The 26,362-nt window shown below is 43.5% G+C and overlaps 1 protein-coding gene across 1 annotated transcript; it reads right to left on the reverse strand.

Annotated features, from left to right (window-relative positions):
• Positions 1-26,362, reverse strand: TRIM42 (tripartite motif containing 42). Its single transcript, XM_005675503.2, has 5 exons — positions 26,022-26,362; positions 20,345-21,045; positions 14,580-15,403; positions 10,251-10,475; positions 1-87 (listed from the first exon to the last, which is right to left on the reverse strand). The coding sequence occupies exons 1-5, from the start codon at positions 26,360-26,362 to the stop codon at positions 1-3; spliced, it is 2,178 nt and encodes a 725-aa protein (XP_005675560.2).

The following is a 26,362-nucleotide window of genomic DNA, read 5'->3' on the forward strand; positions in this document are numbered from 1 at the left end:
TCAGAAGCGTTTCTGGAGGGCAGTCTGGATATTCTTCAGCAGGCCCCACTTAGCTCGGTTCTTTCCACGCCCATCTGGTGTTACCACCTGCAATCAGAAGCAGAGAGCCCTGGCACCAACCACAAGGGGCACAACAGCTCCCAGAAGCCTGGCCTCTGCAGTGGGCCAGACACTACACACATTATCTGATGAGCTCCTCATGCCAACAATCACGTGAGGCAGTGCCATTGATTCCATTTCAAAGATGAAAAAACTGAGGCTCAGAAGAACCAGGTAGATTTCCTAAAGTCTCAGAGCTAGTATGTGGTGGGTTTGGGATTTCACAGAGAAGGTCCCACTTCTTTAAGGCAGCTCATGGGACTGGGTGCTGATTATTGTGTTGAGGTTGTGACCCAGGTGGGCTTCACCAGAAAGTAGCCCCAGGGTGCTCCCCACCCAACCCATGGAAATTGTTTCTGTCACAGCTCTTATCATTTGTACATTTCAGTGAGTGTGTTTCATTTTCTTACCAGAGTGTGGGCACCTTGATTGGGATGTGGAGGCAATGACAGTCTTTCATCTCTGTATTGCCAACATTGGACATGGTACAGAGAAGTGTCTTAGAAAATTGAATGAAAGGTGAATAGAACCATAATTTGTACATCTGCCAACTGCTTCTCTTTGATGCTTCATACCATCCCTGACCACAGTGCATAGTCAGTGCTCCCTAGAAAATGCAGCTTGCATTGGGTAGCAGGACTTTCCTAGAAGTCTCACTGACTGAGCTTAGATGTGGAGCTCCATGCCTTACCTTGAGCATGAGGGACTTACCCAAATCTTGCCCTGGTGGCATTTCTGTTCCTTCCCAATACACATTTACTGAGAAGGCATTTAGGGAGTGAGGTCAAAATCCAGGTGTGATAGACAGCACACAGGATCAATGAGCTTAGTCTCAATGGATCAGGACTCATGGGGGAGGTAGAGAGAGGGTGCAGTTTGGATTGTGAAGAGCAATGTTTGTACAAAGCACAAAGTCTGTCTATATAAAGATTTTTATGTTTGTATTCAAGGGGAAAGGACAAAAAATAGACACTATTACCATTATGCTCTCTAGTTTTACAAAATTTATTTTTAGTTTTAGAGAAAACAGGGCTTCATGCAAGATAAAGATTATATGTATGGTGTTAGATTACCCATCCCTAGATAAAAATGGAAATAATACGTGGAGATAACCCTGATAATGGTTATATAAATGTGTAAGATACACACACAGAGCTATTGGCGGCAATGAGGAAGAAATAACAGTGTTGCGACAGGTTGAGAATTGACTCATAAAAATAGGGGATTTAAGCTCTATCTTAAAGGACAGGATCTTCAGAGACAAAGCCTGAGTATGACATGTGAATGGGGCAGTGGGGACTGAGGTGTGTCTATGAACAAGAGGATCAGATGAAACAGGACAGAAGCAACAGAGAAAACTTGAGATACTAAAGACACTGAAATGATAGCTGATAGGCCTTCCCCTGACCCAAAACCTCAGATGGCTTTCCAAATCAATTCTATCAAACTTTTGAAAAAGAGTACTTTTATAAAATAGAAAAAGAACAATAGTTTCTTAGCTCATTTTATCAAGCTAGTAAAATATTGGTTCCAGAAGCAGATAAAACCACATAAGCAAAACAGTATAGGTCCAGTTTGTATATGATCATAGATGCAATACTCCAAAGCAAAATATGAGCTAACTAAAACCAAGTATATTATAAAAACAATGCATCATGATCATAGAGGGTTTATTTCATGAATTAAAGTAGAGTTTAACATCAGAAAAATTAATGTGATTTATTTCATTAATGCCTAAAGGAGAAAAATCACATGATTATCTTAAATGATATAAAAAATTATAAAGTTGCATAAGCTCTCAAAAATTTAAAAGTAGAAAGAACTTTCCTTAACTTAAGAAAGATTATACATCACAAAAACTAAATAAAAACACCATCAGGGATCAATGCAAAAACATTAAGATTAAGAATAAGACAAGGACATCGACTCTTACAGTTGCCATTTCTACAGGACTCCTAGCCCTGGCCAAAGGTATAAGGAAAGAAAAAGAAATCAACGAATGTTCAAGAATTGCAAGGAAAGAGATAAAACTATCATTATTTATAGCTGATATGATCTTATGCTTGGGGAAAAAAAGCAGAATCAACAGATAGACTCTCAGAATAATGAGAGATTATTGAGATTGCTGGAATCATGATTAACCTATCAACACAGTAGTTTTTTTTTTCTTAGCCAGCAATACATTAGAAAATATAATTAAATAAAAATAACATTAATAATATAAGCTAAGTCTGTAAAATATATAGTTTAACCAGAAACATGTAGTACCTCTACAAGAAGAATTTTAAAACCTTAGTAAAGCACACAGGAGGTGATTTGAACAAAAATCAGAACTATTACAAAAATATTGTCTCCAAAGTAGAGACTCAATGCCTCGCCAACTGAATTCTACTTGTTTTATCTTTTCTTTCTTTCTTTTTTTTAAGGAATTCAATTTACTTACTCCAAAATGGAGTTGGCCTTCAATAAATGAGACCTTTAAGAAGCATTAGTTTTCATGCTTTATGTAAAGGAACGCATTTCTATGATTAACTAAGTAGACCTTAAAAAAGAAAGAAGGACAATAGGGAGACTTACCTTAGCAGTTCATTAAGACATAACACAAAACTGAAATCAACAATAAAGTAGTGTGATATTGACATAAGAGCAAACAGACCAATGGAATACAACAGAGGGCTCAGAGAAATGCCTCTGAATATATGGCAATTTAATACCAGATCAAAGTGGCATCCTTTTTGTATTCGAATGGAGAAGATATTGCTAGGTAGATGATATTGGGAAAACTGGCCCATTCAATGCTCAAAAAAGTCAAACATACATACCTAGCACTACACGCAAAGGTGAACTCTGGATGGATTAAAGTCCTAAATTTCAAAGGTGAAACTAAAGTTAATAAAATATGTGGAAGACTACCTTTGTGATAAAAGCCTTCTTAAGGACTTCTTAAACAGAACTTCGAAAGGTCGAACCATGAAAACAATAACTGGTGACACTGATCACATCGGAACGGAAGATTTATGCTGTTTCATGAAATACACAATGAACAAAGTTAGTAGACAAATGTCAGAACTGAGAAGACATTGGCAGTATCTAAAACCATGATCTAGAATATATAAGGTCATACTGCAAATCATCTAGAAAAAGAAAAATGCAATGGAAGAATGAGTACATGATATTTAGCAGGCTATCTGCAGAAGAAGGAATCCTGAAAACAAGCATATGAAATGAAATTTTAAATAATAAGGAGACAGCACTTTCTACCTATTGGGCTAGCAGAATGGTAATGGGTTAGGTGGGGTCTAGAATATAGGGACCCTCATTCACTCCTTATGGAATGTACGTGCATCCAGTCAGATCAAGTACACACACACTCTATCCCCAGTAATTTCACTCATGGTATACGTCTGATAAGGGCTGAATTGTGTCTTTCGAAAATTTTTATGTTGAAGTTCTATTCCCAGTATTTCAGAATGTGATGCATTTAGAGACAGGGCTTTCAAATAGTTGATTAAGTTAAAATGACGTCATTATGGAGGGTCTTAACAAACCTAGACAGTGTATTAAAAAGCAAAGACATCACTTTGCTGACAAAGGTCCATATAGTCAAAACTATTGTTTTTCCAGTAGTTATGTTCAGACATTGAGAGTTGGGCCATAAAGAAGGTTGAATGCCAAATAATTGATACTTTTGAATTGTGGTGCTGGAAAAGACTCTTGAGAGTTCCTTGGACAGCAAGGAGATCAAACCAGTCAATCCTGAGGGAAATCAACTCTGAATACTCATTGGAAGTACTGATGCTGAAGCTGAAGCTCCAATACTTTGGGTATCTGATGCGAAGAGCTGACTCACTGGAAAAAGACCCTGATGCTGGCAGAGACTGAAGGCAGGAGGAGAAGGGGGTGGAGAAGAGAAGGCAGAGGATGAGATGGTTACATAGCATCACTGAATCAATGGACATGAGTTTGAGCAAATTGCAGTAGATAGTGAAGGACAGGGAAGCCTGGTGTGCTACAGTCCTTGGGGTCACAGAGAGTCAGACATGGCTTAGCGACTGAACAACAACAAATCCAAAGTGACTGTCCTTGTAAGAAGAGGAAGTCTGGACACACAGAGACACACCTGAGGTGCACTTGCATGAGAAAAGACCCTGTGAGTCTTTTCTCACAGGGAGAAGGTGGGGAGAAAGTAGACATCTTAAACCATGGGGAAGGGTCTCAGAAGAAGCCAGACCCTTCGATACCTTGATCTTGGACTCCTGGCTTCCAGAACAGTGAGACAATACATTTCTGTTGTTTAAGCCAACTAGTCAGTAACATTTACTGTGACAACCCTGCTGCTGCTGCTGCTAAGTCGCTTCAGTCGTGTCCGACTCTGTGCGACCCCATAGACAGCAGCCCACCAGGCTCCGCCGTCCCTGGGATTCTCCAGGCAAGAACACTGGAGTCGGTTGCCATTTCCTTCTCCAGTGCATGAAAGTGAAAAGTGAAAGGGAAGTCGCTCAGTCGAGTCTGACCCTAGTAAGCTAATAAAATGTCCCAGAGGAAGTCTCACTTCCCCATCCCACCCATGAATAAGGCTGTTCACCGAGCATTATTGGAGGTCACCTGAGTGTCTATTCTGCTGAGTAAACAGGTATAATGTGGTGAACACCAGCTCATTGTAAAGGATGGGGCAGTGTTAGGAGTTAGGGGCTAAATGTGCCCAACAACATGGGTGGTTCATAAAATCAGTGTTCAGAGTAAAAAGGTAAGACACAGTAAGCTATGTAACACCATGATGTTTGCTCAAATTAATAAGACATTCAAAATGATACACACCATGTAAGCATACATAAAAGCAACAAGATGCACAGAAAACATACTGGAATGGATATTTAGGGAGGAGTAGTCACAAAAGGAATTAAATACATAAATAAGAAAGGGCTTGAAGTCCTATGATTTTTTGCCCAATAAAACATAACTCTCAAGAGCAAAAGCACCCCCTAATACAAAAAAGTCAAACAAACAAAAAGAAAAGGGCCTTAAATAGACCCATGTTGGTAATGGACCATGGATTGAGGTGTCTGACTAATTCCACCTTCTGTGTGTGAGGTTAAAAAATGATAGATCAGGTCTGAGCCTAAATTATACTCATTCCAGGGCTCTAACTTATTGGCAGGGAAAATAGGAAGGGACCAATAAGGTTCTATTTACATGAACCATCAAGGGGCCCTTTGGAAAATAATGAATTCTAAGGAGACAGAGCATGTAAACCACTTCAACTTCATTTCAGGGCATGGAGTCACTGTGAGCACGTGGGTGAGTGAGAGGGTAGCTTCGGGGTAGTTATTTCGAATGTGTACTAGTGTTGGTCACTTAAATTATCCTCTAAACCCAGCCCCTGAATATGTATGTGTTACCCTAAGGCAGGGTGTCTGCAGTAGGGACAGAAGGAAAACCAGAAGGAGGCTTTTGTGAAACTGAACATTTCCAGGAAGGCGAGGTAGCCCTGGTCTGCGGCTGGACTTCCAGCCTAAGAGCAGCCTGAGCAGGAAGGAAGCAGCGCTGTGGATACTCAGGGTAGCTGGCAGGACCACTTCCTGAGCACACATGAGGCACAGTGAGGGGCGGGACCCAGTACAGCCTGAGAAGGAATTTGAGAGTATGGGTGGGGACAGGGATTGCTGCATTTCCTTGAGAACTATAGGGAATGATACAGAACAGTACTGGTTTGTGATTATTCTGGGGCCTGAATATCTGTCCTCAGACTTGATGTCATCTGGGACATCTGGTTTATGTCAGATTGTGGTAGGCAGAATAAAGTGAAAGTGAAGTCGCTCAGTTGCATCTGACTCTGTGACCCCATGGACTGTAGCCCACCAGGCTCCTCCCTCCATGGGATTCTCCAGGCAAGAGTACTGGAGAGGATTGCCATTTCCTTTTCCAGGGAATCTTCTCGACCCAGGGATTGAACCCGGGTCTCCTGCATTCCAGGCAGATGCTTTAACCTCTGAGCCACCAGGGAAGCCCAGGCAGAATAAAGCTCCCCGCAAAGATGCCCACGTCCAAATCCCAGGAGCCTGTGAACGTCATGTTACATGGCTCTGCTGTGCGTGCTTAGTTGCTCAGTCATGTCCGACTCTCTGTGACCCCATGGACTGTAGCCCGCCAGGCTCCTCTGTCCCTGGGATTCTCCAGGCAAGAACACTGGAGTGGGTTGCCATGCCCTCCTCCAGGGGATCTTCCCAACCCAGGGATCGAAGCCAGGTCTCCCACAATCCAGGCAGGTTCTTTACCGTCTAAGCCACCAGGAAAGCCCTGTTACATGGCAAAGGGGGACTAAGGTTGCTAGTCAGCTGGTTTTAAGATAGGGAGATTAAGGACTTCCTGGTGGCCCAGTGGCTAAGACTCCAAGCTGTCAATGCAGGGGCCTGGGTTCGATCCCTGGCCAGGGAACGAGATCCCACATGTTGTAACTAAAGAGCCTGTGTACCGCAGCAAAGACTGAAGAGCTCATGTGCAGCCGCTAAGACCCAGTGCAGCCAAATAACTATTAAAAACAAAAAAAGATAGAGGGATTATACTGAATCATCAAGCGGATCCAATGTGGCCACAAGAGTCCTTCAGAGTTGAAGAGGGAGAGGCAGAAGGGAACCAGAAAGAGGATGACGTGAGGACTCAGCCTAAAGTTGCTGGCGTTGAAAATAGAGGAAGAGGCCATGAGCCGAAGAACATGGCAGCTGCTTGAAGCCCAGAAAGGCAAGGAAATGAATTTTCCCCTGGAGCCTCTAGAAATCACATAGCCCTGCTCACACCTTAGGTATCTGATCCCCAGAACTGTGAGTTAAGAGGGAAATTTGTATTGTTTAAGCTACCAATTTGTTACAGCAGCAATAGGAAACCAAGGCACAGGGGAAAAGTTAGATTTGTCATGGAGAGACTTCCCAGAAGTTTGAAGACTTCCCTGGAGATTTGAAGTCAGAGGGAGACAATGGGGTGAGAACGGGGGCAGTGGTCATTAGGTGCACTGAGGTCTAGAGGAAGAGCAGGAGGAGGGACGGAGCCCACAGAGTACATGATTGATCCGAAACCACGTCTCCATTCCTTCTCAAACATCAGTGAAGCTCTTGGATGGTAGGAGCTCTCACCTGGGAACTAGGGGCCAAGAGGGGTGAGCAAGGCCAGCATGATGTCTGTCCTCACTGAATGGGCTGCCTAGTGGACTTGGGGCTTGGACCCAGGTACACTGCTCAAGCCCAGAACTCTTTCCGATGTATGATTTTGCTTCGTCAAAAAAAGTCCCACTCACTGCTGTTGTTTGGATGGCATCCTTCCAGAGTGTGAGGCCAGGTCCCCAAGGCTGAGCCCACCCTGCCCAGACTTCACTGCATGGGACGAAGAACTCCTGCCTTGGATGAAACCTAGGTTCCCACTCAACTCCTTCAAGTTACATGAGGCCAGTCAATTTCCCTGTCTGAGCCTCAGTTTCCTCTTCTGTAAACTGGAGGCAGTAACTCCCTGCCTTTGAGTGGTTGGGATGATCACTGATAATGAATATACAGTGTTGGACACAGAGTCAGCCTGCAATGAATGAGACCTTTAAAAAGTGTTAAAGTTAATTTTCATGCTTCATGTATTAGGCTGCAAATAAAATCCCTAAAAAATAAAATCAACAAGCCACAGACTATGAAAATCAAATATAAAAGGTGTTATTTCACTTCCTTAACAAAAGGATGGGAATATTGCATTTTGGATAAGAAATGATTCTGCTGTCTCGTTATGGCATTTTAAATGAAACCTTTCAGGAATACCTGCAAAGTACTGATGCCGAAGGAAAAATATTTCGATTTTATAGGAAAGAGCTGAAGTCATTACTTTTATGAAGCTTTATAAATGTCATTCAAACACACCATCTTATTTTCATTTGCTATTGAAGCCTTTACTTATGCAAATCATGACAAATGTTAAGGAAAGCTGAGTTTCCCCTGGAATGCTAATATAATCACAAAGAAGGAGGAAGAATTACTTCTGAAGGAAAAATCTATATTGCAGCTCTGTGAGTCAGATAAAAATGAAGCTTCTAGAAAAGCTCATTAATTAGTGCTCAGCTTATTTAGAAGTTGTGTTAAAAAGAAAAGAAACTGGAATGAGTTTTCTTCCTTTATAGGGAGTGCAAATGCTTGACATAAACAGTTTCAGGGGGATGTTGCTTCTCAATTGATTGTAAAATAGCACATAACAACTTTCAGGCCTTTTACAGTAGTTTGCAATTATTAATTTTACATAGCAGTTTCTTTCCTTGCTCTTTGATGTAGACATTTGTTCATATATTTATTTGGTTGGTCACATTTTCACTTGTGTATTCATTCAATAACCATTAAGAACCTGCTCTATGCACAGTGCTTTGGTAAGCATTGTGGAAGAAAGAAAGATGAATTAAATGTGAATTTTGTTTTCAAGCAGTTCAGACTGTAAGAGGGATGACAAAATATCTGCCTAAGGAAGGCTGACACTCTTTGGTCTCTCCACCCACATCTTTGTCCCTTGCATCTAAAAATGACTTAAGATACGTGTATTAAAAAAAAAAAACCTAAAAAACGAATAACAGCACTGAGTGCCCTTCATGGGCAAGACATTTCAGAGGAATGTCTAAAAAATGAGAAGGCAGATGGAATTGGATTGAAGGAAAAATCCATAGTCAAAAGGACATGCTGTCAAATGTGGCAGCAGCAGAGGGTGTTCTTTGCTCTGGAGAGAAGAGTACCAGCAAGAACTGGGCTGTGGGGCAATTGACTCACAGGATACCTGGCTGGGGTCTAACAAGGGGAGCAAGCAGGCGACTTTCTCATCACTCACTCTGCCTTCCCATGTGAGTATCTGACCTCCGTGGAGGGGCAGGGGATGCACAGGGGTGCTGTGCTCCAGAAACAGCACATCGGGGTGGAGTAGAGGGCCCCCACCCCCCAGGAGACTTGCTTCTAGTGTAATAAGCAACAGCGCAATCCTGCCCCACCCTACCTCCCACTTCCTTTTATCACTAGAGGTAGCAACCAGTCAGATTCTCTTCTGCAAACGTTTGACCAGAGTCCAAGGGCATGGAGTTAGTCAGACTGTGTTGGTCACACACCGATTGCATGACAAACCTCCAAAACCATATGCAAGCTGAATTTAGGGGAGGAGAAATGATGGGCTAGCTAACTGTGGTGCAGATTTGGACAGAAGCAAAGATGGAAGAAGGGTGTGTGTGGAGGGAGTAGAACGAGAGATATTGATGGGGAGACTGAGAAAAACTGATGACTTGCCAGTTTTCTTGCGTATCAGGTGTGTGTCTCATGTGGAAGTGGTCTCATGAAAGTCCTCTCTCTCTGTACTATAAATTTCTCTTTTCAAAAGTCAAAAGGAATGGATTTATTCTCTTTACTTCAAAAGAATCTCTGATTAAGATATAATTTACTCTGATTCCTAAGAGCACCATCATGATTGTACAGTAAGATAGTTCTAGGCAGTCTTGGCATTTTTCTTCCCTTTCTCTTTTGAATATCAATAAAATTATGCCCCTGAATGTATTTTCCCTGGAGATAAAAGGAAGAACCAGCCTTGCATCACATAAAAAGATAGGAATAATCTTATCCCTTCCTTTTTGGGAGTCCTTCCTGGCTTGCTCACTGGCAACTCCTTGACTTCCAGATACACAACAAATACATTTTTTAGTATAAGTATTTCCTAAATATGGCATAGGATACACTAACACTAAAAAATTTATTCATTGCATGCATCCTGTATTTATATCGGTTAAATCTGATACACTATCTTTGCTTGAGTCACCACTGGGGCTAATGTGTCAGTTTTTTGGTCCTTCTTACACCAAGATTATTTTTTCTAGACCTTGAGCTCCTTGAAGGCAAGAATTATGTCTTATTTTCCTTGGAATCTCTACATCCTAACCTGATACCTGGCACGAATGTTTTCTGAATCAGACGGAAGTGGATGATTCTCAGGCCTCATTGGCAAAGTTGATTGAGGCCAGGGGCCCTCTCTGTGTCCTTGAGTAGCAAGTTTTCTGGGAGTAGAGGGGCCTGTCACAGGGTGAGTTCCATGATCTCACGATCATCCTGACAGCTGCATCCAAAGTGGATCAAGAACATCTGTCTGAGAAGTAACGTGTACAGTACCTTGCAAATGTCACTCCACTGCCCGGGACCGTTATCATTGATGGCTCGCACTTTAAACAGGTACTCGGTGTTAGGGGTCAGGTTGTGTAGCTCCAGATTCTGCTGCATTATGTCCCGAATTTGTCCACAGAGCTCTGTCCGCACATTGTTAGGAGGGGAAGTAATGAGTTCATAGAATTCCATCTCAAAAGAGTCCACGTCTTCTGTTGGGCATGTCCAATAAACCTAGGAAGAAGTGAATGTGTTAGTGGGGTATTAGCAGACACCATGCAGTTTTCTTTTCCTTGAAGATCTGTGTTATTGACCCCATGGGGTAAGCTTGAACTGACTCAGCCCCTCTAGCTGCTGAAGACCTTGTGCAACAGTCTTGAAAGGCTGGGTGATGAGTCCTGACATGATGTTTATCATGCATTTTAAGAACAGATGGATGCTCCTCTGGCTTCTGTTCCTGTCAGTCAACGTCAAGGTGATCTTGCCCTCTGAACACCACTGACCAAAGTGTCTACCATTTACTGAACACCTGTTGTGCATCATGTCTGTGTCAGACATGGCCTGACTCATGTGGTCCTCACAACTTCCTTGGAGGAAGATTTTATTACCCCAGTTTACAGTGGGGGGCTTCCCAGGTGGTGCTGTGGTAAAAAGCCTGCCTGCCAATGCAGGAGACACAAGAGATGTGCGTTCAATCCCTGGGTCAGGAAGAACCCCTGGAGTAGGAAATGGCAAACCACTCCAGTATTCTTGCCTGGAAAATTCCATGGACAGAGGAGCCTGGAGGGCGATAGCCCATGGGGTTGCAGAGTTGGACACAACTGAGTGACTGACCATGTATGCAGGCATTTTACAGTGGAGCTCAGAAAGGTTACATTTAGCAGTTTCAACTAGAAGTTGAAAAGTGTATATATTTCAACCCTTCATTTATACACAAAAGAGTCCCAAAGAGGTGAAATGACTCATCCAAGTAGTGGAGAATATATTTTCACACTCAAAGCATAAAATGTCAACTCTTGGGAAGAGAAATATTAACAAATGTTAATTAGTAGATTGTGTCTGACATATAAATATTTTATAATAGCTGTATTTTTAAACAGACATTGCATACTTTATTTAAATTTTCATAAAATTAAGTGTTATTGTGTGCATAGGGAGCTCAGCCCAGTTGCTCTGTGATGACCTAGAGGGGTAGGATGGAGGTTGGGGTGGGAGGGGGGTTCAAGAGGGAGGAGATGTATGTATACTTATAGCTGATTCACGCTGCTGTGTGGCAGAAGTCAACCAACATTGTAAAGCAAATATCTATCAATTAAAAATATAAAAATGTTGTTGTGTATAAAATAAATTTATAACTACACGTATAAGTATACATATTTTAAAGTTGCTATGAATTTGCATGATTACTTTATAATTATTTTTATATATTTACACTTTTAAAAGTGTAAAAAGCCTGACTTATTAATAAGTCATATAAATGTATAAAGTTTTTAAACATTTTTTGATTATCAAAATGTACTCGTTTTAAATACAAACTTGGAAAACACATAAAAAGTATAAGAAAGAAAGAAAATAAGCATCTCTTATAATCTCAGAGTTCAGTTAATAATTCATTATTATTTCTTTCCAAGTTTAGAATACACACGAATATAAAAATGTATGTAATTTGGATTATATTGCTTGAATTCCTGATTTTTTCCACTTATTGCATTTTATATATGTCCCTATATCATTAAAAATTCAGTAAAGCACCATTTTAATAATTGCCCCATAAATGATTTGGTCCTTCTATAGTTGAACAGTTAGGTTGGCTCTAATTTTATACTCTAATAATGATGCATTGAACGCTTTGGGGCATGGATCTTCATCACATTTTTAATCATTTCCTCAGGGGGGATTTCTAGAAATAAAATGGAGTTTTTATAAAAAAATCTCTTTAAGATTTTTAAGATACATAGTGACAACTCATAAGACTAACTTAAAGAGTATTTCCTGTGCCAAAAGGAGACAATAAATTTAAGGTTATCAAAGGAGAAATGTGTACAGGTGGAGGTATAAATTAGGAGCTTGGGATTAACACACACGCACTACTGTATATAAAATAGATAACCAATAAGGACCTACTATATAGCACAGGGAAATGTATTCAATATTCTATAATAACATATATGAAAAAGAATCTGACAAAAATGAATATATGTATATTTGTAACAGAATCACTCTGCTGTACATCTGAAACTAAAAAATCATTGTAAATCAACTATAGTCCAATTAAATTAAAAAAAAACAATAACAAATATCCCCAAACAAAAGAGAACTGTTAGTCAATCATCACTTAAGAGAGATGCCAATACTGATTTCAACTTCTGTATCACTGAGCACTATGATTCCTGTGTGAACTATACCCCATGATCCTGAAATAGGTGTACTTCACCTATTCAGGTGAAAATATATATATAAAAAAAGATTTTTTTACACCAAATGCCACTGTCTGGCAGTAGGTTTAGGTGTCCTATTTCGAGAGTCAGTGACTTCACTGAGTTTTCCTATGTACGTTCCTTTCTTGAATTCATCAAGGGTGTGTTAATCCCAAGGGGCCCAGGGAGACTGTTCTTCAAGCCCAAGTATAGAGCAGACATCACCAGTCATTCCCATCCAGAGCTACTACTACTACTACTACTACTAAGTCGCTTCAGTCGTGTCCAACTCTGTGCGACCCCATAGATGGCAGCCCAGCAGGCTCCACCATTCCTGGGATTCTCCAGGCAAGAACACTGGAGTGGGTTGCCATTTCCTTCTCCAAAACATGAAAGTGAAAAGTGAAAGGGAAGTCGCTCAGTCGTGTCCGACTCTTAGCGACCCCATGGACTGCAGCCTACCAGGCTCCTCCATCCATGGGATTTTCCAGGCAAGAGTACTGGAGTGGGGTGCCATTGCCTTCTCCCATCCAGAGCTAGATCTTGCCAACCTCTCAAGTGGTCTGAGTTGCATGGAGATGAGACCTAATGCAATCCCTGATGCAATGTCACGTACATTGCAGGTGTTGCTGATCTAGTATCATTTGGAAGTGTAGGTTCAGCTGCTTAGTTGTGGGTACCTGTTATGTGAAGGGCAGAGATACATTTGCTGTGTCTGACAGCCCATGGGAGGATATGTGCTGTATGTTCTACCTTGCAACATAAGGTCATTCTTGGAGTCAATTATAAATGCCAAAACATAGATTAAGATGTTTCAGGAGAATAAAAAGGTAAGGCCTGGTCAGTGTCTCCCTTTAATTTTCTTGTTTCTAGATCCTTTGATGCTGAAGTGTGGTCTGCTAATTGGCAGCAATGCCAACATCTGGAAGTCTGTTAGAAGTGCAGAATCTCAGGCCCCACTGAGACCCACTGAAGCAGACTCTGTATTTAACAAGATTCCCGGGTGCACGTTAATGTTTGAGAACCACTAGTTTAGGCTTCAAGGACGTTAAGTGTCTTTGTGAGTGCTCTCAGATCATGAGGACAGAAGGTGGATTCTGCTACATGGAAGCAGGTCATGGGTTGGCTTGGGAATTGTCCCTCTAGTGGTCCCAAGAGGAGGCAAGATATGCTCTCATAGAATACATTTTTTTCCTTCCTGGATGCTAATAGAACATTATATAAACTATTCAATTTAGATTCAATCAGCTAGATTTGAAAGGAATGTTAAGAGATGGGCTATTTGTTCTGTTCATGTTAGGCCAAGAAGGTCAAGGAAGAGTCATATCCCTTGACGCTGAGTGATGGCAGTTGCAGAGGTCTGTGAGAGATACATACCCTCCCCTCACTAAAAGCTGAATCTCAGGAGATAAGAACTGGAATTCCACTGGGGATTACCTTCTAATCTTTCCAAATCATGAAGAGTCTAGATATTTTCTTTAGAAAAAGTAGCAGTTTAGAGGAATCACAGCTGATAGATCATGGAGGCTGCTTTTCTAATTCCAATTTCTGTTCTCTTTCTACTGTTACAGGCTTTCCTTTGGGAAATATTATTCTCTTCAAGCAGTCTCTTCAAATTACTTTGGTTCCAAAATTGCAGTCTCTTTAAATAGAGAAGCTGCCTTTGAAGTGGAATTGGGGCTTTCAGATGCATTTCTGGCTATGAGTTAAATATATGTTTGGTTTAAGCCAATCTCGGGCTCTTAAGATTTCAGGAACTTATCCCTTTTGAATGGGCTGACCACATAGAGTCCAGAGGAACAGATCTGAGTGACCAGATCCTAGTGGTCAAAGAACTAAGTGCAAACTTTCCTGACTACCCACCTCCATGCCATAGCTCACACCCTCCCATCTTTCCTACAGGGCCCAGAGCCTTTCTTACCTTGGCAGCTCTTGGATACACCAGAGTCTGGTAGATAACAATTGGGCCTGGAGTCTGTACAGAGCTATCGTTGAATGAGTACCAGTTGTGGAAGCTATTGCTATTCTGCACAGGCTGGTTTTCTACCCCTGTGCTCCAGTAGGTGTAGAGGCCGTCTGTGGGCTTGGCAGGTGCAGCTGACTGGGCTCGCCCATAGGCTTCCAGACCTATCTTGGTCTTCTCACAGGCAGGGGCATTGAAGGACAATAAGGAGGAGCTTCGCTGGTATATCTGCTGGTTGTTGAAGCTGTGGGTGCTGAAAGTGACCTTCCTGGCGATCATCATTTCTGACTGCAGGGGGTAGGGGGACGGCAGGGAGTCCCCAGAGGAACACACCTTCTTGGGTCCTGTGGGGAAGAGCTCGTGAATGGCACTGGAGAGCTCAGCAAAGTCCAAGGGCATGCAGTTCAAGGAGTGTAGCCGGAGCTGTGGGTCGGGCCTATAAGTGCTCTGGATGCCATCCTCGATCTGGTCCACCAGGATCTTGGCTGACTGCAGGAATGCCACTTGGCCTGTCTCCTTGAGCGCCTCCTTGGAGTAGGCAATCAGGCCATCCATTTCGTTCACCTTCATGGTAGTGACGTACACATACTTTTCAATTTCCTTTTGCCTGGACACCTCCAGATTCTCTATCTGCTCCATGATGGTTTTCTCTTTCTCCTGGAGAATGCTGCGCAGCTTGAGAAATCCATTTCTGATCTCTTTCCGCTTTACCTCCTTGTCAGCTTTAAAGCTGTTTTTTAAAATATTGAATTCCATGAGGTCATTATCAATTTCATAGCGGACTGCAAAACAATCAAGTTAGTTACTTCAGTTAAATTTTTCAGTTCCCCAGATATCAAAGCCAGTGGCAAACTGGAGCATACTAACTTGGGCTCCAAAGAAGTGGGTGGAAAGGGAGGAAAACCACTTGTTGCTGGGCTTAAAGATGCTAGCATAGGTTTGTAAAGTGACTCTGGCCCCTCTCCACACACCCTTCTCTTCCTCTTTGTCTAATATTTCCCTTAGGTATGACAGCCAGCCTTCCCTGGCATACTTCTATCTAATAATTCTTACAGCCTTGGGTCTAAAGGTGGAAGTTCAAGGCCACCCTTGATATTAGTTTTCACTCAACTTTACCTGTTAGCAAGTTGGACGTGAGAAGAGGTGATGTCACAAAGTGATGGATTTTCCCTATGTGAAAGCCTAAGCTTTTGCAGGGGTGGGAGAAGAAATAAATTTCTGATGACTACTTCTAAATATTGCTTTGTCTCATTCACCAAAACCCAGCCCTAGACAATAGTGGCAAATCAGCAAAGTTCCCCTCTTTGACATGTCCTTTTCCTCTGCTGGGGGCTTTGACTCCCTTGGGTTCAGCTGGACTCCCTGTCTTGCCTACCCCACTTCCCACTTCCTTTCCAGAAAGGGTCTGCTGTTACAAGTCAAGGAAAACCAAGTTCATCCTGCAGCCTTGACATGGCATTTGGATTTTAAGTCCACTCAACCATTCAACAACCATTTATGGGACACCTATTCCACATCATATTCTTCTAAGCTCTAGGGATACAGATATGAGTATGAGAGGCCACTGATGCTCTAGGAATGCATAAACCCAATGATACTGCAGTGGGGAGGATGCCAGGGCAGGGTGAGCATGTGGCCCACCTCTGTCTGTGAAATGGCAACTTCATTGGCTTTACAGGGTTTTAGGCGTTAGACAACAATATGAATACAGGTCAGCCTTCTGTGGCCTATTCTAGAGGTAAGGTCCTCGCCAGGAAAGGCTGACTCTGCAGTGAATTGATGGGCTATAATCCTTTCCAGATTTTACTCAGCCATGAGGGTGACCAAATCTTGGTTGGTAACATGGTCCTGGATCCACAGTAAGTTGGATCTCTGTGGGTGGTGGCCTTTGTGACAATGATGTGCATTAAACCCTAGGATTCTGGCAGAATGTGAGAACAGGATGACGACTGTCTTGGTTACCACCATGACTAGGATATGTAGAGGTGCTGGAAAGGTGTTTGTTGAGTGTAAGCCATTCTGTTGTGTTTTCTAACATCTGCAGGGTGAATGTCAACAGTGTTGCTTTCTGGTCTACTTTCTGAAGCCCTCATTTCCTCTGCCCACCTCCTTCCTCACACTGGCCCAGAAGGGTGGATGGAGAGGCAATACAGATAGGGGCTGAACAGGGGACTGTCAGGATGTGATTGCAGTGGTGCTGAGAAATGCTCCCTGCCGTCCCTACATGCAAGCCCTGCTTGTGACTTAGGGCCCCAGAAATTCCGCTTAATGATGCACTGATTCCTTTGACTCTTCAGCAGTTACTCACTGTTAAAGATATTTGAATAGGAAATTCCTTGCTTTATTAGGGATTAGTTAGGTATCTGTAGAGCGGAGTCCAGAGAGACAAGATAAAAATGTCCTGATGAGGGGGAAGGGGGGTTATCAGGAGAGGAGAAAAGAGGAGAGACCAGAAGCACTACCCGCCCCCACCACCACCCCCCAACCAAATGCGGTTTTGCAAGAGCTCTTCTTAGAACAAATTCAGAGCAAGGTCTCTTTCAGGCACTGTATTTAATTAACCACTATTTATTAAACATTTACTATAGATCCAATCCATACATTATCGTGTATCACACCTTGAATCATATCCATATATTATTTTACATTGCATATAACTTCCTATGAGGAAGACATCATTTCCATTTATAGAGGCCACTAAGGCTCAGAGAGGTTAAACGACTGTCCAGTGTCACACAGCAAGTAGAAACCAGGGCCTGTCCCTAATTCTATTTGCCTAACTCCAGAGCCTTATGTTTTTAATTGCCCCAGTTGCCCTTCTCAGCCCTCTGTGAGCACCAGAATCACCTGGGAAACTTAAAAAAAAAAAGAAAGAAATTTCTTAACTTTACTTGCTTAGTGAATCAGGCTGAACTGAGGCTTAGGAATCCAGGTGAGACTGTCTGCAGCTAGATTTAGAATCTAATCCAGGGAACCTTCAGGGGGTCTTATTAAAACTGCAGATTCTGATGAGGGTGGGACCTGAGACTCTGCATTTCTAATAGGATCCCAAGTGATTCCCATGCTGCTGGACTTGGATCACACTTTGAGCAGCAAGGCACTAAACTTCTGAGTTGCCTTTAAGTCAGTGGTTCGCAACACTGGTGTCACATTAGAATTACATGGGAGTTTTGAAAAATCCTTATTGTTTAGCCTATACCTCTATGGGGACAGGATACATATATCAGATGTTAGTAAAGCTTCCCCCGATGCCAGTGAGCAGCCGGACACTGCACAGCATCAACCCAAACTGAACCTTCTCTTCAGAGCCCAGAGCTTCTCAAAGTGTGTTTTCAGATCATCTGATTTTAAATTATGTGGAGATCTGTTAACAATGCAGACTTATAGCACCTTCCTGAAAATGAATTGAGTCCTTAAGAATAAGTTTGAGCCCTGGTTTAAAAAAAATTTTTTTTTAACAAGGATGGACAGGCTCAATTTTTCCCCTATACCTGAATGGATAGGCCACAAAGGTGGCCGTTTCCCAATGGCTGGGCTCATTGGAATTTGTAGCAATGTCCCCTTGTTGTCTGGTTTTCCAGGTGTCCTGGACTTTGAGAAAATGATCCCAGCATGACTTTGTTAAAGACCCAGGCTTTCTATGATTGCATGAGGCCCATAGCAGTTTACATGCAGCATCCCCTTCCCTAAACCGAGGCTCTGGAGAATCCAGTCAAACTCAGGCCATGAGTCCCACCTGAAAAAAATCCCTGCAGGAACAAGTGGGGCTTCCATTGGTCTGGCAGCATGGCTCCTGTAGGATTTCTTTAATATAAGGGCTTCCCTGGTTCTGTTCCCAAACTTAATAAATGTCCGTTGACAAACCATGTTTCTAGGCATGGAGCAATTGAGAAATCAAGGTGTTCTGAAATAAGATGGTGAGAGGTCCTGAGAGGCATAATTAGCAAAGTCTGTCTCTGACCCACCTCTCTGTCCAATGGAACCTTTCTGTGCAGTTCAGGGGAAAGCTGCCCCCTTGTCATCTGTTCAGACATGCTTCTATGGACACTAGGGGAGGAGCTAGGCTGATCTGGGGCATCCTGGTCACTTGACTCTAGGCCACCACTTAGAGGAAAAGGCCGCAGGTGGTGGCGGTGGTCACTGTTGTTTTTCAGCCTCTCTGTCTTTAGATTCTGGCCACTGTTTAGCAGAGTAGGTTGTCAAATGAGTGCCGTGGAATTAACACAAGTTTTGGACTCAGAGAGACTAGGTCACCATTTACGAGGGGCCTTGTGCCAATTACTTCTTGGAATCCCAATTGTCTTATTCATGGAGGGAATTTTAATGCCTGTACTATAAGATTATTGAAAAGATTAGACAATTATTCTGAAAGGTTTGGGTAAAGTAGGCTTCTGTTCAAGGAAGCTATTCCCACTGATAAAAGGGCCTAAAAGAGTCAATGAGATCCTCTTGTCTACACTGGTGGATATACACATGGAAATTATTGGGCTCTTTGCTGATATCTGTTGTACCGGGTTCCATCATGAGAACTTGAGTCAGTTTCCCTTATGGAAACTATAACTATGGTATGTGTAGTATTTACATATACCATGAGCAGGTATGCAGAGGAATAGCAAGCTGTGGACTAGAATATTATTGGCTATTTCTGGGTATTTGCTACCAGTTCATTTACTTTACTGCTTGCAGCTTGGGGGAAATTGAAAATCGAAGTAACTCTCAACATCACTTAATTCTTTTCCCCTTCAAATTGGGAAAATACTGCAAGAAATCCATCCTTAAGGACAAAACATATTAGACAGGCTCACAGAACTTCAGAATACTATAGGATGAAGTTCCTTCATTCTCCAAAGAGCAATATGAAGCCCAAGGTCATGAAAATTATAACCAAGATTATAGAATCTTTATGCATGTACTATGTGTGAGATCTGTTTTTACATGTTTTAGATAGAGTAATTAATTTAATCCTCGCAAGGAGTTATTACTATTGTAACAGGGAAGAACAAATCTGCCTCCATATTAGATCTGTTCCTTTCGTTTTGTGTTTTGTTAACCTGTGTTTAGTCCTGATGACTCTGCACGTTTTGTAAAAGAATAGTGCCTGTAGCCTGAAATATACATGACAGCCTATTCTGAAGACTGGGATCTTCAAGAGTCCATTCATATAGAGATTAAAAGTTGCAGAACAGAGAATAACATTTGTTTCGTTGCAGGTTTGCAAGAACATGGTGACCTGATCTAGGTGGACAGTTGCAAGAACAAAGGATATAGACACAGAGAAGTTTGCAGCGCCCAACCTTGCCCCTCCCTTACTCTGCCTTTAGAAAAGTGCTTTGCTGAAACCCTTTGGAGAACTCAGGAGTTGGGTGGGGCAGGAGCCACCTGTCTCCTTGCATGACCCTTCAATAAACCTTTCTCTGTTCCAAACTCCAATATTTCGTTGGTTTGTTTGGCCTCACTGTGCGCTGGGCACATGAGCTTGCATTGGGTAACACTATTATCCCCATTTTCCAGCTGAGAAAACCAAGGCACAGGGAGTTAAATGGCTGGCAGTAGTTGCCAGATGTGAATACCAGGCCACTGATGTGCAGACTGGCTCAGTGTCTCCCAGGACTTGGACCCCTCCACCAGGTGGAGCTAAGCCTCTGTTAAACAGATCCTCCCAAATCACCCTCCCCATCAGTTCCTGGACTAGGAGTAGTGGAGGGGGAAAAAGGGATCAGGACCTGCTTTGAACTTGGCGATGGCGCTGAAGAGCGCGGCAGCCCTCTCCGAGCAGGCGTCGATGAGGCTGATGGTGTCGTGGCCGTTGTGGAGGGCGGTCTTACAGAAGCCGCAGAGCAGCTCGTTATCGTTGCGGCAGTACTCTATGATGCGGCTGGACGGGTGGTGGATGCAGATCTTCTCGTCCTGGTCCTCCGTGCTGGTATCCACGAACACGTGGTCCTGCATGGCCACGTCCGAATGGAAAGTCTTGAGGCACTCGTTGCACAGATTGAGGCGGCAGGTGAGGCAGCGCTTGTAGGCAACGCGCTGGCTGCGGCAGACCTGGCAGACGATGGGCCCGCTGGAGCGGTCGAAGCGCCACTTGAGGTAGCCGTGCTGCTGCATGTAGCGCTTGGTGAGGCGGCCGCGCAGATAGTTCTCGGGCAGCTGCATCTTGTGGCTGTAGGGCATGCAGTGCGAGCGGCTGCACACCGGGCAGATGAGGATGAAGAAGTTCTCGGTGACCTCGGCCTGCTTCTGCAGCCGCCGCAGGCACTTCTCACACAGGCTGTGGTGGCAGGGCAGCATGAAGGAGTGCAGGCGCAGGCGGCCGCAGATGGGGCACGACAGGTGGCCGACCAGATTGCTGTTGGCCTTCGGCATCATCTTCACCTCCTCCAGCTGCGTGTCGCTGCTCCCGATGCGCAGCGCCGTCTTGGAGCTGCAAGGAGAAACAAACGTGCCAACTCAGGAGGGGGCCTCCGTTTCTCCCTCTCGGAAGGAACAGGTGCATCGCTGAGTCGCAGCGCGGTGTGATGGGAGGAGCATGGGTTGTCCGGCAAACCTAGTTCTAAAGCCGCCTCCACTATCCTTTAGCTGGGCTCCCGCATTTAAGTTAATTAACCTCTCTCTGCCTGTTTCCTCATTATAGAATCACTTGATGGGGCTTCTTGAGAAACTTAAAATGGAACTGAAAACCTGGATGGCCTTTCAGCAGTCCCTGGAATGCTGTACCTGATATGCAACTGCTTGTTGTTATTTTTGAGCAAGAGAAAAACAGACCAAAGGGGCAGGCACTTTCAGCTGGGTATTGGGATTCTGTTGGTCATAGACAATATCACAGAACACCCTCAGCAGACCATTCTGGGACTGTGGTGAAGCAAAGCAGAAACAAATCACTTCCTCATGTTTGAACTCAGAAGCAAGAACATTGTCCAAACCACAAAAATCACCAAACATCCCCTGTCCTGATTAAAAGCAGTGACTGCTGCTTTTTTTTTTTTTAACCCAGTTATTTCCATCTTCTATGCAAGATTTATTAAGATACCCAGTCGGAGATTTACCCCTGTGTCCTCACCTACCATGAGCATAAATCCTGTAATAACTTAGTGATGCCTTCCTACTGAGACAACTCACACTTGCTCATGGTGTATCTCTCTCTTGTTTCAGTGGGACAGTAAATTCAGTCTCCTTCAGCTACAGGTGTGTTCTTCATGGGTGTTACCTGGAGGGCACTGGCATCATTATTGTCGTTATGTGTGAGAGGGAACACAGAGATGGGGAAAGTGTCCTTCCCAGGACACCAGGCGGTCAGTCTCCCAGCCAAGCCCAGAACTTGAGTGTTCTAATGATCAGACCACAACTGTGGCTTAAGGGGGTAGAAGCCCCCTTAAGGTCGCACATGATGGAATGCACTGCTTTAGAGTTGCACCACTGAGATGCGTCATCACCTCTCTCATCCTCAGCTTCCTCCTCTATAAATCAAAGCTCACAATACTACTTCCATCATGAGGATTTTAAAGTCTCCATGGGATAATCCATGATAAGTGCTTAACTGCCTGGACACAGAAAGCATTCAATAAATGTGCGTTGTAATGACTTCGTTCTGCTCCTAGCCAGCCCATGTCCACAGCAGAGAAAGACAATGGTCAAGTCTGTAAGAAGTGTATATTTCTACTGTATGTGTCTGTTGAACCTTTATCTAATATCAGAGGCTGATTTCATATATTGTAAGAACTGTGGATGAAGTAAGTGCATACTTGTAAAACTCAAGTGCCTATTCTAAGAAACTACAATCAGGGCAGAAGCAGGTTGTGAGAATAAGTGAATTAGATGGAAGTATGATAAGATACTTAATTTGTGACTATTCCTATCTCTCTTATCCTCTGTATTAGTGATGCCTGGGAGTTGAGTTTGACATTGTGCCTGTGTTTTTTTTTTTTTTTTTTTTTTTTTTAACTTTTGCCTTCTTGCAGTCCTTATATGTCCCTGGCTTCTTCCCCCTTCCCCCTTCCCTTAGGTCTCAGAGCCCAGACAGTCAAGTGTGATGCCCAAACACGCTGGAATGGAGTGGCCTTTTGGTGACAGTGTCCTTATGGAGACTTGGGCACCTGGGAAGTTCTGTCTTGGAGATTTGGATGCTGGTGTCCAAGGCTGCTAGCCTCAGTATTTTCAGTCTCATTCCTTCTCTGCTTTCCCAGCCTCTCTGCTTTCTCAGCCTCTCTTTCTCCTGCCCAGGTCCTGAAGGGGTCACCTGGAGAAGCAGGCTAGTTTTACAAATGGCAGCTGGATAGACTACTCGAGTTTGATAAGGTGGGACTCTGAGAATCAGGGTGTAATATAAAGAAAAATAGCAAGAGAATTCAGAAAGAGAGAGGGAGAGACAAGGGTGTTGGTGGAAGAGGGAAAGAGAACACGGTGAGGAGACAGGTGTTAATGGCCCAGGGAGCTGGCATGGAGGTGAAAATGAAAGTGGGAAAAGGAGATGAGTAAGGCAAGGAGGGATGAATGAGCTCAGAGTGAGGCGGGATGAGGAAGATGCTGAGCAGGAAGCAGTGATGAAGAACAGGGGAGGCAGGGATCAAACACCAGGAGGGAGGCCAAATGGAAGGAATATGTCTCAGTGTACCCAGCACAAGCTGCCTGACACTTGTGGTTGCATCTCTGACCATCATCAGAAAGCCTCAGGCCTGGACTCGGGCATTCGGTGACCATCATTCCTGCCAAAACAGTTACCAAGCCAAGCACTTGTCTTCTTGTTGAGATAATGGCCTCTGCTCCTTTGTACAATGACTGCCTGCTCCCAGATTTAGGCCTGTTCCTTTTGTACTTGGGTTCCCATCATATCACCTGCAAGTCTCCTGGCTTCCCTTCTTGTTCCCTCCAGGCCATTCTGCACTGTAGCATCATCTGGGGGTAGGGGTGGGGCTTTTCAAATCCTGATGTCCAGGTCCTACCCCAAGCCAATGAAATCAGAATGTCTGGGGGTGGGGGCCAGGTATCAGTAGTTTGTAAAGATCCGCAAGTGACTCTCATACAAAACAAAGTTCAGGAGTTCCTGGACTAAGCATCCCCCAAAAGACCAATGTCATCCCCCTCTTGTTGGAATGGCTCCAAGATGCTCCATTGCTGATTTGCAGAAAATGGGGCAGTTGAGAGGAGAGAGGGGGTGGAAGCTACTTCCTGTTCCTTAGACCTTCGGGACTTGCGTTGAGAACCCCTGGGTTCTCTACTCATGCAAAAATCACAAGAGGTGAGTTGAGAGTAACCTTTACAAAGCATCTACTAAGTGCTGACCTGTGAGAGAGAGCATATCCTTCCCTGAATTCACTGAACTTTTGCTCACAGGATTGTTCTTCCAGCCTTGAAAGGCTTCCAGCCTGCCTCCCATCTTTCTGCCTTTCCGAATGCTGTTGTCCTAGAGGGCTGGGTTTTGGTCTTTCTCCTATAAGAAGTTTGTCTCTGCCACCCCAGACAAAGTGACATAGACTGCTGTGGTCAGAGCAGGAAGAGGATGTTCAGTGCCTGACACAGCGGGTTAATGCTCTAAGTGAGTAATTGAGACTCTTAGTGCTATGACATCTGGTTAGGAACAAAGAGAAGGCTGGCAGGAGTTCACAGCCATTTGGGGTATTTACTCAGGCCACAGGGTCAAAAGCAGCCTGTGGAAGCTACTGATTTTCCAAGAAGTGTTGCAGATATGAAGGATTCAGAGGAGGAAGAGGAAGAGCAATTTATATTTTTATATCACAAAATAGATTTCAAAAAGATATTAATCCTCATACCCCCTGAATCACTGCAGGTACCATACTCTGCATTTTGAAAGACAGCATTTCAATTTAATTTTAATTTAAGCACACAAGCTCTGGGTTCAAATTCTGACTACATCTTACTAGTGGTGTGATCTTGGGTCATTCAATGTCTTAAATGCTCAGTTTCCTCATAGGCGAGTGGCCATCGGGCAGGGATTATCTGGGGTCATGCACATGGGTCCTGGAAAGTTGTTTTTGCACTAAGCATCAGCTATTATTATGTTGTAAAGGCGAGAGAGGTGGAGTTTAGGAGAGCTCAGCACTCATACGGGGTGGGGCTTGGTTTGGAACTCAGGTCTATACTGGTTAGTGACTGTTTAGGGACACCTACACTTCATTGCTACAAAATTCTTTTTTGATGTGTAAGTCATTTTTATTGCTACATTTTGAAATGCAAACAAAAGTATTTAAAATAATAAAATCATTCAATATATATTTTTATTGTTACATTAAATACAAAACATTATTTGTAGTATTTTTTAGCTCTTCTTTCACCTTCTAGTTTTATTGAAATGTAGTTGACATTTAACAATGTATAAGTTTAAGGTGTAGAACATAATGATTTGATTTACAAACATCAGGAAGTGATTATCACAGTAAATTTAGTGACTATCCATCTTCTCCAACAGATAAAAATTAAACAAATGGAAAAAAAATTAAAAATTTTTCTTGTGCTAAGAACTCTTAGGAGTTATTCTCCTAACAACTTTCATATATAACTGACAGAAGCATTGATTATGTTCCTCCTCTTGTATATGATATCCCTAGTACGTATCTTTTTTAAAATTTTATTTTATTTTAATTGGAGGATAATAACTTTACAGTATTGTGATGGCCTCTGCCATACATCAACATGAATCAGCCATAGGTATAGATGTGCCCCTCCCTCCTGAACCCCCACTTCCACTTCTCTCCCCACCCCATCCACCGGGTTGTCACAGAGCACCGGCTTTGGGTTCCCTGCATCATACGCCAAACTCCCACTGGTGATCTATTTTACATATGGTACCTATCTATATTATGACTGCCTTCATCCAATGCCACAGCCCCACCTTCTGCCTCTGATAACTACACATCTACTCTTTTCCTGTGTTTGTTTCTTTTTGAAGTGTAACTGACCCACAACACTATGTTAGATTCTGTTACACAACATAGTGATTTGATATTTCTGTACATTTCCAAATGATCACCGCCGACATCTAGCTACCATCTGTCACCATACAAAGACATGTGATATATTTGTACCATGACAAAGTGTAACTAGGACTTCCCTCGTGGCTAGATGGTAAAGAATCCACCTGCCAATGCAGGAGACATGGGTTGGATCCCTAGGTGGAGAAGATCCCCTTGAAATGGCAACCCACTCCAGTATTCTTGTCTGGGAAATCCCACGGACAGAGAAGCCTGGGACTACAGTCCATGGGGTTTCAAAGAGTCGGGCATGACTGAGCAGCTAAACTAGAGTTAGAAAGTTGTTGGCCTCTCCTTTTCAGATAAGGAGGTGGACTTGGGGCGGGGTGGCTGGCCTGCCCTGTGCCCCTAGTTGGTGGGGCACTCCCCAGGTGTCCGGAGTCACGGTGGCCCGTGTCGGGCGTGCAGCACTTACGAGGTGCGGATGCTCCGGAGGCGGCCCTTGTGGAAGGTGATGGTGGCATTGCGGCAGCAGCGACTCTCGTAGTAGTAGCACTTGAGGTTGCTGCTGGCCGTGCAGCAGCACTTGCAGTTGGGGTCGTTGGCCCAGGAGCAGCAGCACCAGTGGCAGTTGGGGTTCTCGGAGCAGGTGCAGTGGCAGCACTGGCAGTTGCGCTCGTCTTTGTAAGGGCAGGGGAAGCAGGTGCAGTTCCGCTCCGAGGTGAAGAGGAACTTGCAGCAGAGGCAGGAGCACAGCCGCGGACAGCATCTCTGCCATGTACAACATGGAGAGCAAACGCACATAGCGGTATCCAT

Source organism: Capra hircus, chromosome 1 (assembly GCF_001704415.2).
Source record: "Capra hircus breed San Clemente chromosome 1, ASM170441v1, whole genome shotgun sequence".
Classification (NCBI taxonomy): domain Eukaryota; kingdom Metazoa; phylum Chordata; class Mammalia; order Artiodactyla; family Bovidae; genus Capra; species Capra hircus.

Bases quoted from the DNA above. Each gene is read 5' to 3' on its own strand.
- TRIM42 (XM_005675503.2), bottom strand. From the start codon at position 26,362: ATGGATACCGCTATGTGCGTTTGCTCTCCATGTTGTACATGGCAGAGA. The intron at 21,046-26,021 runs GTAAGTGCTGCA...TTCTCCTTGCAG, and splicing joins CTCCGGAGCATCCGCACCTC to CTCCAAGACGGCGCTGCGCA. The intron at 10,476-14,579 runs GTAAGAAAGGCT...ACTTCTTCCTAG, and splicing joins TGTATCCAAGAGCTGCCAAG to GTTTATTGGACATGCCCAAC.